The sequence below is a fragment of the Aphelocoma coerulescens genome, chromosome 3 (genome assembly GCF_041296385.1).
Source record: "Aphelocoma coerulescens isolate FSJ_1873_10779 chromosome 3, UR_Acoe_1.0, whole genome shotgun sequence".
Classification (NCBI taxonomy): domain Eukaryota; kingdom Metazoa; phylum Chordata; class Aves; order Passeriformes; family Corvidae; genus Aphelocoma; species Aphelocoma coerulescens.
In genome coordinates, this window is record NC_091016.1 from 52,211,093 (window position 1) to 52,224,442 (window position 13,350).

General features: G+C 41.6%; 1 protein-coding gene across 4 annotated transcripts; it reads left to right on the plus strand.

The window, feature by feature from the left end:
* Positions 1–513: 513 nt before the first annotated feature.
* NTPCR (nucleoside-triphosphatase, cancer-related) lies at positions 514–13,057 on the plus strand. Of its 4 annotated transcripts, XM_069010277.1 has the most exons (6): positions 514–608; positions 3,142–3,304; positions 4,392–4,494; positions 7,195–7,404; positions 11,780–11,864; positions 12,411–13,057. In XM_069010277.1, the coding sequence occupies exons 1-5, from the start codon at positions 575–577 to the stop codon at positions 11,846–11,848; spliced, it is 579 nt and encodes a 192-aa protein (XP_068866378.1). In that variant the 5' UTR covers positions 514–574; the 3' UTR covers positions 11,849–11,864; positions 12,411–13,057. The 4 variants fall into 4 exon arrangements, with proteins under 4 accessions (XP_068866378.1, XP_068866377.1, XP_068866380.1 ...); XM_069010276.1 differs by having other exon boundaries at positions 11,780–13,057; XM_069010278.1 differs by lacking the exon at positions 514–608 and adding an exon at positions 1,083–1,305 and having other exon boundaries at positions 11,780–13,057.
* The last annotated feature ends 293 nt before the right edge of the window (positions 13,058–13,350 follow it).

Below are 13,350 nucleotides of genomic sequence, written 5' to 3' on the forward strand. Positions count from 1 at the left end.
CGTCAGAAACACAGTGATGGGACAAGGAGTAATGGGTACAAACTGAAAGACGGAAAATTTAGGTTAGATACTAGAAAGACCTTTTTCACTGTGAGGGTGGTGAGACACTGAGCAGGTTGCCCAGGGTGCCTATGGATGCCCCAACCCTGGCAGTGTTCAAGGCCAGGTTGGAGGAGGCCTTGAGCAACCTGGTCCAGTGGGAGGTGTCCCTGCCCATGGCAGGGGAGGTTGGGACTGATCTTGAAGGTCTATTCCCACACCTTAACATTCTATTATTGTATTAACATATTCAGATATGTAGGTCAGCCTAACCGGATAAAGAAAACGCTGGCCCTCAACTAGGAAACTAACTGCTTTTTTTCCCTCTTCCCTAACTTTAAGTCGCTTCCATCCTCTGGTAGACACCACAGCAGCAGCCTCTGCCTGGCCCAGCCTCCGAGGCGGCCTCAAGCCTGGCAGGGCTCGTCACGCCCGAAGCCTCGGGGGGCGGAGCAGGGCCGGGCCGGGGCCGGAGCGGGAGCGGGGGCGGAGCTCCGGGCGGGAGCGAGGGAGGAGCGCGGAGCGTAGTCCCGTCATGTCCAAGCACGTGTTTCTGACGGGACCCCCAGGTAATGGGGGCGGGAGGAACCCGGGGAGCAGGGCAGAGGCGATGGCGCGGCGGCGTGGCTGAGGGGATGCTCTGGGACACGGCCTGGCCTGGCTTGGCCCGGCCTAGCCCGGCCCGGCGTGACTTGGCTTGGCCCAGCCCAGCCCGTCCTTCCCCTCCGTCCTGCGCGGTGCCCGCGGGGCTGTGAGGCGCTTCGAGCCGGGGGAAGGCAGCTGCTGCCGGGCCCCGGCACCGGCCCGGGCTCCGAGGAAGCCCCGGGAGCGCCTCCAGTTGCAGCTGGGCCCGGCACTGCCCGAGCCGCGAGCTCCCCCCTTCCCCCGTGTCGAGCTCAGAGCTGTTGCACTAATTATTTTTTTCCTAATGAAATGCCACTTTACGTCTCCATCCAGTCGTCCAAGGCACGTACTTTTCCAGGCGCTGCTTCTTTGTCCCAGGCTTCTGCCCTGGAGTTCAGTGTTGGGGGGGAAAAAAAACCACCTCCTGGACAACTTCAGGATAAACTGCTTCAGTATAATCCTGCTTCAGTATAAACTGCTTCAGTGTAAACTGCAGCGATTAATAATTTCTGAGAGCTCATCCTTGCTGTAACTTAATTGTAGTGAGTTAGCACTTCCAGCCTCAGTGAAGTGCAGGTGTAGGTAATAATTGGTGTCCCAGATGGGCAGGCCTTGATTGAAGCAGTGGAGTAATGTGTCATGGTAAGAGAATCTGATTATTGTGGAGGCCGAGTGGGACATAGTATGAGGGTTAAACTCTATGGTTGATAAGGAAATTAACCAGTTATTATGATTGCAGAGCTTTCCTTTGTGGTGTGGGAGTAAAGCAGTGGGCCTAATTCTTCTTTTTGTGAAGCTTTTGCAGATGTCTGTCTTGACTGGAATTAGTTTTAAATGCTGCTGCTAGGCTGAGATAGGAATACGTTCCACCCCCTTCACACCGGCTTTCCGTCCACTTGAATAAAGGCAGCCTTCCAGGAGGTGGAGAAGTTAGGGCTGCTTAGGTCTTCTCTCTCTTCATTTATCTGAAATTGAATGTACTGTTTTGATTAGCTAAATGTGTAACTTCAAGCTTTCTTAAACTTAGTTTGTATCACTCTAGCTTTGTTTGGCAGTTTACTGAATGAATGTAAACAAATTAGAGATAGCAAATCCACTTAGCAAAATTAGTATAAATTCACTTACAAGAGACAAGGCCTTGAAAAGATGTTAGATACTGAGGGTGCCACATTTGTCATTTTTTTGTTGTTCAACTGCCAGGAAGCTCTCTTCTTCAAATTTGAAAAGTCTGCTGAAGCGTTTGACTAGTTGCCTTTGAAGCCACAGAGTATTTTGTCATTGGTATTGACTGTTAGGAAAGCAGTTCCTATATCTGCTTAAAGTCTAAAGTAGAAATTTGGTGTGTGCATGTCGAGATGATTTCTGTTGGCATCTTTAGGCATCTCACATTTGGTCTGTGCTCCTCATCTCCAGGAATTTGAAGGTTTATTTTGCAGGATTATTCTCTATCATCTGAAGTTTTTAGAGCAGTGATTAAAAATGAAGTGATGGCACTAAATTTAATGAGAGGCAATAAAGGTGAGTTTAAAAGGAGATTGTTGAGGGATGTACTTGTACAATGACAAAGGAGAAAAACTGTAAGGCTGTGTGGAACATTGTCCATGGTAACATTGTAAAAGGTACATCAGACTGTGCAAGGATATCTCCTTGTGGTGAGAGTTTTAAGGACCTGTGTTAGGGTAAGAAAATGAATTACAGGGTCAGAAGATAATTCAAGGAAAAAGGGACTTGAAGAGGTTTAAAGGAGTATCAGCTGTGAGGCCAGACCAGGTTGCCTAAGGCTTTACCCAGTCATGTCTTGAAAACCTTAAAGTATGTGAAGACTGCACAGCCTCTCTGGGCAGCCTGTTTCATGGCTTCATTGGCCTCACAATAAAGAAGCTTTTCTCTGTAACTAGTCAAAATGTCTCTTGATTCAGTTACCAGAAGAAACATTTTTCTGTTGTTGGGACTATGACTTGGTTGAGTGCTTCTGATTTCTAGGACATCAGGGAAGTAGCTTGTCCTTTGTGCCAGTTAGGCATCTGGTAATAGCAGTCAGCTTTGACCTTTTGATCTAAAAAGGGGGTGAAGTTAGCTCTGTTCTTAAAAGTAGTGAATATCAGTGGTAGAAAGGGAGATTCATCAGTCAGTCTTCCAGCAAGCTTGGATATTGGTTTTGTATCACATATTTACCTGCCTTGTGGTAAGTTTTGAGGCCTGCTCATGCATCATCTGAGCTAACAAATCCATGGTAGCTTGGGATATTTGTACCATTCTGTTGTGACTTCTTAAAGACTAATAAAACTTTACAGTGTCAGTACAGGATGAACTTCAAAAGATGCTTCTGTTCTTTCCTACCATTTAGAAAAAGTAATTTGCAAACTTCAAAAGTAATCAATGTTCCCACTGAACTGAATCATTACTGTGGCATTTAAAAAATGGGCTTTTAGTGCAGAAGATTAATGCTGTGGTTTTTTTTCCCTTCTTTATTTTTAGGGGTTGGAAAGACTACTTTGATCCAGAAAGTCACTCAAGCTCTAAAATCCTCAGGTGTTCTCATTGATGGATTTTACACACAGGAAGTTAGAGAAGGTGGCAGGAGAACAGGATTTGATGTTGTCACTCTGTCTGGAAACCGAGGACCTTTATCTAGAGTCAGGTACTGAAGTTTTAATAACTGTAAGCAGCTTATTGTTTCATGTGTCTGCTCCAGTCCTTTGGCAAGTTAAATGCTCTTTCTTAAGGTGATTTCCAGCACACATGGCTTTCATGGTCAAGTTCTTTGCTTGGTTTTTGTGTCCTGGCTGATACCTATATTGAATATGTAGGCAGTGTCTCTGTTGCACAGTGAAATATTGGAAATGTGCTAGGCAGGGGTGTTCTCCCTTACTGGCTATTTTACACCAGATAAAGAGGAAGTACTGCTGAGCCTTTTGCTGTGAGACCAAGTCCCTTTGGGATACAGTTAAGTAGCTTATTGTGGGCAGGGAGGAAGATTTTTGTGTTTCCACTAGCTGATTTATGGGGACAGAAGTGGAAAATGAAATTGCATATAGCATTGTTTTAAAGAACATTTGACTGGTCCACAAAACTTGCCTGTGAATTTTAAGGAAAAAAAAGGGTTTCAGAGCCCCAGAGGAGGGCCTCTGAAGTGCAGAGTGCCTCTCATTCTCTCCTGATTCACTAGACTTAGATTTTCATACTTAGTGCAAAACTTAGTCTATGTCCAGTGTGACTTTAGCACCTCAATCACACAGAGTTGATGTGACGAAATAATTTGCATTCTGCTAATAATGGAGGTTCACCTAGCACAGTGTGGTACAGCACATGCAAACTGAGTATTTTTCCAAGATTGTTTAAGGGTTTTGCCGCCCATGCTGAGATGATACTGCTGTGATGCTGTCTGTAGCGTCACATTACAAAATTCAAAGAGCTGAACTGCAGGCATGAGTTTTGATTTCAGTGTAAATATGCCTGCTGACTTTTAAGTGCAATTGTCCTTCCATACACTGTTGAAATTTGAGCTTGCCTAGTTGTGAAGGATGCATCTGGTATATTTATTATCTGACAGCAAGCTATCTGCTGTATGACTTACTGCATGGTTTAGAATTTCTTTCCCTTCCTTTTAAAGAAGAATTAAGGGGGTTTGATTTATTTGGATAACTTCTTTTAAATTCACTTGAAATGACTGCAGTGAATTCTCAGTAAACTCAGTACTTAGAAGGAATTGTGTATCTCTTTTTCAGCCCCAGTTCTGATTCTTCTGCCTCAAGACGTGAGTACCGGGTTGGACAATATGTTGTAGATCTTGTTTCATTTGAGCAGTTGGTTCTACCTATGCTGAGAAATGTGAGTATTCTATGAAAGCTGCTGATAAATGTATGCTTTATGATAATCAGTGTTATTGGAAGGCCCTTCTACAGAGCTAGTTTTTGATATTAATTAATAGCCTGTTACTTGGGTATTGCTGGTTCTGATTGACTTCAGGGTTAGGAAGCTGGGGGGGCAAATCTGACTTATTCTCTTATCGTTATTGTGGTATTGGAGAGATTGCAGTCATGTAAGCAGGACCTCCTTGGCCTGAGGAGGCAGCAGGAAGGAAGCTTCTTTCTATGCCACTGTCTCACACTGGAAAGCAAACAAAATGCACTAGTGGCTTAGCATGGAAAACTGGATGGAATCAGTGGGTCCAAAAAAAGTACTTTCGCTGCTGCTCTTCTTTCTTTTTCCCCGTCTTCTTCTGATTCCCATCTTACAGTAGAAGCATTTGTTTCTTGAATCCAGTGGGTAGAATACCACTGTATAAATACCTGCAGACGGATAATAGCAACCTGATTATTTGGGATTTAGCCTGCTGCACAAGGAGTGCTCTGGCTGTGATAAGACTTTCCACACAATCTTTTTCCTATCCTTTTGCTAATATTCTGTCACTACCTTTTTCCTTCTCCTTCCTCTCTCTCACTCCAACCTTTCCCCTCTCCAAAATTAAACAAAAGCAGATCTGATTTTGGCAATGACATACCACAGTGTGCAGCAGCTGCTGAACTGCACTACTAAAAAAATCCTGTTGTGATTTTTCTACACTGCCAAAGCTCAAGGGGACAAGGAAGAAGGGATTTTTTTGGTGAACTTAGAACAAAAAAAACCAAAGAGGTGCAAGGAGCAAAAATGAGATCAAGGATCTGATTCTTGTTTTTGTCAAAGAGCATTGAAGTCTGAGAGTAGGGAAGCAAGGATGTTGGGCAAGGGAGAAAGAAAATAATAATAAAATGGGACAACTTTTATATGTTAAACTTCACTGTAACCATATTTATAATGTTAGTAAATAGAAAGTTTAATAAAAAATACTTCATGAGGCCAGTGCTGTACTTGCTGTACTCGTTTACCACCGAATTAAGATGAAATCCAGGAGAGATCTTCCTAGAAAAGTGCTAGCAGTGTTGAATTTTTTCCATACTTACACAGCTTTCTGCAACTACAAGAAAGTGAAGAGAACTGGGGTCAGCAGAGTCACACAGTGCATGTGCCTATGCTCACAGAAAGTGCTTCTTATCAGTTTTGTGGGAATGTGGTCGCACATGAAGATGGCCCAAAATGGAGGAGGAGAGGGGGGAAGATCAGAGAACTGAAACAAGGAGAGACAAATGAAGAGTGAGGGCAGGAGAGTCATAGGTATGTTCTGGTTTGATGAGAGAGCAGCACAGAATGGGCGCGTGCCCATTTAGACTTGAGGACAGATTCATCTCTTAAGGCTTTGTTCACTCCACTGAGAATGGGATAGATCCTGCAGTGGAAAATCTCTCTGGTTCTGCAGACTTTATCAGGCAGGACTAATAGTTGTTTCAGGTTTTTTTTTCAAAGCAAAATACTCTCTTCCTCAATATGTGACCTAGTGACTAGTATTGGCGTTTTGGCTCACTGATCTATGAAAGGATTTTAGATAAAACAGCTACTCAGTAGGGACTTAGCTTGAAAGGATTTTAGCATGCATGTTATGCAGTTCTTTCACTTTCCCAGAAGCAAATACTTTGCCTTCACAAGGGAAGATATTTCAATTTTTCTTCTTTTTTTTTTTTCCAGTTTTTGTATAATATGGCTTGTATTGGTACATATTCATGGATTTATAATGGTTTTGAATTGAGTTGATTTTCTCCTCACTTCTATAAATAATGGAGTACAGTTCTCAGTCACTTTTACCAAAATAGGGTAGGCAGTGCAGTTGAAGAGTTCCTCTGCTTTGCGAGCTTCCTTTTCCTCAGTAGCAGTCACCCTTTTCTTCTCCTGGACTTCCCTGCTGCTCTAACAGCCTGCAGCACGGCACTGTTTGGCACAGTATTCACTTCATGAAAAAAGCAAACAAACCACAAATGTGGTTAACTGTGTCTCTCCTACTATCCAGTGGCTAGGACTATAAAATAAGGTATATCTCAATATATATGTAATGTGAGAGAGGCTTGCAAATGGCTTGGTTGTTATCCAGACAACTTTGAAGAAAGCCAGTAGCTCTGAGTGAAATGCTCCATCACTGCAAACTACAAGAGGAGAAACTTCCAAATATAGATTTAATGGAAGTCTTCTTTTTTTAGATACCTGTTTTGTGTGATTACTGATTACATAATTAAATGTAATCACTAAATGCATAATTCAGTGGGAAGAGTAAAGTTTTTAAAAATTGCTGACCGTCAGAATGATTGAGAGCTGCTCGTAGGCAAAGTGCAGTACTTAATTGTCAAGTAGCTCATATGGGACCATGATGAGAATTCTGCTTTAAAGGAAATCTGGTATCATGGATATTTCCTAATGCAGTTGGTATTTATACTGTATGGTTGTTTCCATCCTACTAAAAATCTGTCCTAAAAAAGAAATTGTAGATTTATAAGTCTGTCATTTACCAGCAGTAGCTTTGACTTCCCACTTTCCCCCAGAATTACAGTTGAATTTATTTCTTTTGGAGGTATTTCTTCTGCCATCATAGAAATTTGCTTGTTCTTGTTCTGTTGCATGTTCTAAGTTTTGCTGTTTACAGTCCCTTGATGCACTTTTCCACAGGTAAACCATGGTGGTGATACAGAGAAAAGAATTTGTGTCATAGATGAGATTGGTAAAATGGAACTCTTCAGCCAGGCTTTTATTCAAGCTGTTCGTCAAACACTGGCTGGCTCAGGGACTGTGGTGCTTGGAACTATTCCAATACCTAAGGGAAAGCCACTGGATCTTGTTGAAGAAATAAGAAGTAGGAAAGATGTTAAAGTGTTCAATGTGAGTAATATTTAATATCCTTAAAGAGCCTTCTGTTCTAGGTTACTGGTTTATATTTGGCTTGGTTTAAAAACTGTTACTGCCAATTGATAGCTGTGGGCAGCTTGCATGAAATAAGTTTTTTAGTTTCCATTTTATTCTTAATGGGCAGGTGTTCACCTTATTAAAAAAATCCCATTTGGCACTTATTGTAGCAGTCTCACACAGCTGGTTTTGCTTGTGAGGGGCTGCAGAAGTAATGCTATAGTTGTTTTAAAAGGTTTCTTTGCTGTAGTATTATTGCTGTATAGGTATTCATTATTTCTAAGAGTTAAATCTTTTAAAGTACAGTCAGATTTTTAAGCTTTTTAGTTTATTTCCAGACTGGCTTGCAGAAATTATGCCAGTAGTTGTGTTCAAGAAAAAAAAAACCAAACGGAAAAAAGGCAGCAGTAGAGTTTTCAGGAATGATAGGAATGATTTATAGAAGAAAGACAGTTGTAAATGGAGTGTACTTTCTCTGGAGTCATTGAACCAGTTTTGGAATTCATTATGTTACTTTTATGTACATAATTTTCAGAATATTAGGGCCTCAAAGTACATTTCTGATCAGGGCGGTTCTCATAAACTTACCACAGCAAAGCATAGCCTGTTCCTAGGAGTGCATGTGTGAGGTTTCCTGAACATCAGTAAGTGTCCTTGATGCTTCACAAAAAGAAACTAAAGGCACCTCTCACTCCTTTGATTTATGTTGTTTCCTATTCAAAGCTGACTTAAAAAACTGCAGTTTTCGAAGTTCCTCAGCTTTCCTTTAATTGAGGGTCCCATCATCATCTTCAATTTTTGTTTTTATATTAAATGCTGATTTAATTATATGCTAAAGCAACTGTAGGAGCAAAGACATTTTTCCTTTCCTTGTATAAGCATCCAACTCCCTCCATTCCTTTCAGAGATAAACCTCCAGGTTTTTCCACTACCAAGCTGATCTGTGTTCATAGTCAGGCTGTTCACAGAGATGCACATAAATGTAAATTTTGTATGAATTGCTTTACAGCGGTAGGACTGGGGAAGAGGAGTTGGGGAAGCCTTGCTGAAAGTAGCAGTCGTTCAGTGCTTAGGCTGCCGTCATGGCAGGACAGTGGTGTGTGCATTTGGTCCTCCCAGGAGAGCAAACGGGGCTAGAAAACAGTTTGGCTTTTCAAGGAAGCTTTTGAGGCTTCTACTGTCTCTTTTTATCAGGTGATACTCAGAGGGCATGGGCTACTCAGCCCTGAGTTTTCAGCTGTATCAGTTGGCTGATATATCTTTCTCTCAAGCACTGACTGCAGCCAGGAAAAGTCTTTCTGTAAATTTCAATGGAGCAGTGTTTTCTCTAGCTAAAAGATCTTTACTAAAACAATGACCCATCCTGTTCACACTGCTGAGATTAGGACATGCGGGTTTCTTTAATTAAATAGATCTCTCTGGTGAATCCACTAACCAAAAGCATGGATGTGAAATGTGTGACAGACTGCAGTCATTCCCAGGTGTCACAGACCTGCTAAGCTGAAGTCTTGTGCAGGAGAGCATCTGTCTCTCTTGCTCCAGTGACATACTACACGCTCTTTCCCAGCTGGTAAAAATGTGTCCATGAGCAGGAACAGAACCTGCCCGTGGGGAGTCAGAGGTGTTAGTAGCTGAAGTGAATACTGGGTCACCAGCTGTGTTCTTCAAGGGCTGTGGCATGGGGAAACCTGGAGTGTCCAAATAGCTCACAGTCAGTAATTTCTTAACTGACTTGAATGGTGCCTAGAAGTGTACAGAAGTAGGTGGCTACCTTCCAAAAGCATTCTGCCCGCTTTGTCACTTACTATGGAGTCAGGCTGCATTCAAATAGCTCATCTCAGTTTTTTCATCCTGCTCCTCGTGTCACAAGGACAGTGCTGATGAGAGAACAGCTGTTTGGGGTTTTACAGTCCCTTCTGTCTTGAAAGCATATTTTGTTTGTGTAAATGGGCCCAGATGCCCTAAAAGCATTTGGTCCCAAATGTTTAATTTATTATGTTTAGGGCACTTAGTGATAGGAGCTCTGATATTTAACACATTTGTTGCCCAGTTCCATTTTGCTGAGAGCTAAACTTTCCAGTGAAACTACAGAGGCTCTTTTTGCATTGCCTGCGTCTGTGTAGTTTTGCAGACATGGTGGCATGAATAGGATCAGGTTATCCTTAGCAGCTGGCAGATACTAATTTTCTCCCATTTTCCCATCTATTAATTTTGCTTGCATGAAATCCACTAGTGAAGTGTGGTTGCATATGACTATTAAGAAAGAAAATAGTTAAATGGATAGGAAGGAAAAAAGATTCCATTTGAACAGATTGTACACGAGTGGTTTCCTTGACGGTATCTTTAAGTTAGGGGAAGAAAGCTTTTGTACTCTGTAGTTGCCTGCTTGGAGTCTAATTTCCTCCAAATTACATAAATGCTTAATATAAGCAGCATCTACAGTTATTTTCAACTCCTTTCTAAAAACATACCCATCTGTTTGTACATTCAGTGCAGATACTGGGAGATTTGTTCTCCCTGGGAAAGCTGCCTGCACAGAATGTCTCCAGATCTTAAGAGGAGACTTATATCTATCAAGCAGCCTTTGTAAAACAGTTTTGAAAATTTCCCAGCACTTGGCACTTTCTCTCTGCTGCTCTCACTGGACTTCTGGCATATAGGTATGGAAAAAGGATAGATAAAATGTAGTATTATTTTTGTTGGCTATGAGAGAGTGGGAAGAGCTATTAAATGTGCAGAAGGTCCTTTGAAAGTCAGAAGTCAGGATATCAGTACACTTGCTGCGAGATTTAGAGTTTGGCTCATCTGTGCTGTGTGTTGTTTACCTTGGGGTCCCAATAGCCTTACTGAGGAGCATTCTTTGTTGTCTTGCTTTGTTTTTGTGGGGTTTTGTGTTTATCTTATAAAGCTTGGACTGGTTCTCAGTGACATTTTCAGGTAGATCTTCCTTTTCATTACTCGCCCCCCCCCCCCCCCTTTTTTTTTTTTTCAATGTCACATTTTCATTAGTCCTATGTTGATCTGCTGTCTTGAATTCAGTGAGACCACTGTCTGTAGGTTTTACAGTGTTCGTTTACAGCATTTGGATAGGATGTGTGTGGCTGTAAATAGTGGTAGGGTCCTAGGGCCAAATTCCTCAGATAGAACTGTCACCTATTTAACAACAACAACAATAATAACAGTAATACTTTCTCCTGTTCATTATTGACTGTAGTACTGGAACAGATATAAACTCTTGTGCTCACATCTTAAATGGAGATATAGGGAGTGCTGTGGAACCTTGCTGGTAGGGAGTTTTATGCTGTGCATGGTGTTGTCTCCTTGTCAAACAGCTTTTCTACGACTTTGTAGGAATGCCCTTATTTTTTCGGCTCATGTGTCTTTGTCTGATTTCTTCCTGCCCTCTCTGCAGTGATCTGAACAGTGGGGAAAATTTCTCAGACTTTTTAAAATGAGGCTTTTGGTGATGCTTCACAGTTGCTTGTTACCCCTTTACAATCACAGTCATCTCCCCAGGTTTTGTTTGAGTGAGTAATGCATGGCACTGTGGGTCACAGGGCTCCAGATCAGGACCCAGTCTGTCAGGAAGGGATAATTTACACACACGCAGCCCCCCAGCTCTGTGCCCCTGGGAGCTGAGCTGACTAGCAAGCACCAGCACTTGTTTGGCAGTTTACAGTCATCTGTACGTACTGGAATGCAGATGAACCCAGCAAAAGACAGGACACTGGACTACATGGATTTTCACATATTCTGGACTTAAAGCCCAGCATTCCCATGGACTGGTCAGCCAAAGGCGTATCTCAGTGTGCTGCAGAACACCCAGCTTTCTCAAGTAGTCTTATTTCTTTTCCAAGGTGTTTCTCTCCTGTAGCAATAAGGTTTCTCAGAATACAGAGTTATGCTGCTAAGCCTGTTTTAACTTTTTTTTCTTTGCAGATGTTTTTGACTAGATCTGTCATCTTAATAAATACAACTCTTTCAAGTAATGAAGGCATAAGGACTCTACTTTATAGTAGGAAAGTTAAATTTGGTAGTTGAAAAGGATTTCTAGTAATGACAAAAGTGCATGCTGGTTCTTTGAGTGATTCTTGTTAGTTACTCAAGCCTTGAATAATGCTGCAAAATACTGTGGGTAATTAAATCAAAAAGATCACTAAATATTCAATTGCAGCTTTTGTGGGTTTAGTATACTGTGTTCTCAGAAGCAGAAGGCGGCAGGTGATTGACACTCAACATTCCTGCACTGAAAAAGAAGTGCATTGGAATTTCTGCTTTGATTGTTTTTGAAGTAAACACTGGTATAGAAGCTATTCACAAAATTACATCATTTTAATTTCTCTTTCTCTAGGTTAGTAAGGAAAACAGAAACAGCATTTTGCAAGACATCTTGGCAGCGGTGGAATCCTGCAGAAAATGAAGACCTTTTGTGTCCTGTAAACACTAAAGCTTTTATTTCAACAAAACATAACAACATTTTGTGGATGGTTTAGCATTTGTCCTTCCTGCTTTAACCCCCTGGAGGCTTTACTGGAGCCTTCAGGGTAAGCAGGGTAAAGCTGGTAATGCTCTAAAATGGGAAAATGAGATAACAGGATTGTAATTTATTCAGTTCACTGAATTAAAAAAATTGAACAGATGTGTAGCTAACATCCAGTTCTAATATGGGTGTTTGGAAGTTAAGTGGTCAACTCTGATCCGAGTTACCTCACGTGAAAACGATTTACTGTAAAATCTGTTTGAGATCTTAGTCTTTCTGAGTGTGTTTGGACTGTTCTGCCTAGAGGTCAATTCAGTGTCTGGAACACAGGCCTGGTGCAACAGAACAGAACCCTGTCAAAAATGATACGAGTCCTGTGTGGTTTATGTAGGAATATTGTTGGTGACCCAGCTTAGGTGTGTGCAAGTGTGTTTTAGCATGGGTGCTGACAAATCAGCAAGTAGAGGGAATAAGCAGATGTGCTCTCTCTTCCTACCCCCAGGCAACCCTGTCTGCAGTTGCAGTATAAGAAGAGTTATCCAGAGTTTCAAGGAAACTTCCTGTAGTCACGAGTGACATTTACAGAATTCCATTTTGGGAGGAAAAAATTGCCAAGTCTACCCTCTCTTACATGGCCCAGGCACTAATTAATAAGAGGACTGCATTTTGAATTCATTTTCAGTTTTCTGATGACAATCATGTCCCACACCCCCTTACAAATAATATATATATAAATCTTCAAATCCATGAAGTTCATCAAATCTTGGGTTTTTCATGTTGAATTTGTTAAGTCATGATCAACTTAATACTGCATTTGTCTATATTCATATTACAGTCTCTTATGTTTATTGATACTTATGTTTGGGTTTTTTCCTTATTCAATTCTGTACATGCTTAATGGTGAAATAAGTGTTTGAGAGTATTAGACAATGTGTTTCCCTGTGAGGAGTGCAGATGTGTTCAGCAAAAGTGCTGCCAGTTAATCAGTTTTGCATGTTGTGAAAACAGAATTCCCTCCCAGGTGCACACTGTTCATTGTAAAATTTATGGTCATCTCTGGCTGAAGAACGTTGTTAAAAATTCAGTTGTTTCTTAACTTGTTTGTGTTCAGTTCAATGACTGTTAAAATGAGCAAACTATTTAAAGGCATCTTCAAGTATTTTGGTGATTTATTTCTGTAAAGCTGACACCCAGAGTTGTATAGGACTAGATGGGGACAGGTATTTTCACACATCCTCTGCAAACACCTGGGAGAATGGATGGAATGTCCTTTTTCTTTCCTGTACTCAGAACAAGGATCTGGTACAAGCATTGCACCTCCACAGGTGGTAGGAGGCGCATGCCATGTTAAAGGATGTCATGGGCTCATTCCCTGACTGCCCTGTTAGGACTACCCTTCAGCCCAAATCCATTTGGGTGGTAGTGCTGTCTTCATCAGAAGA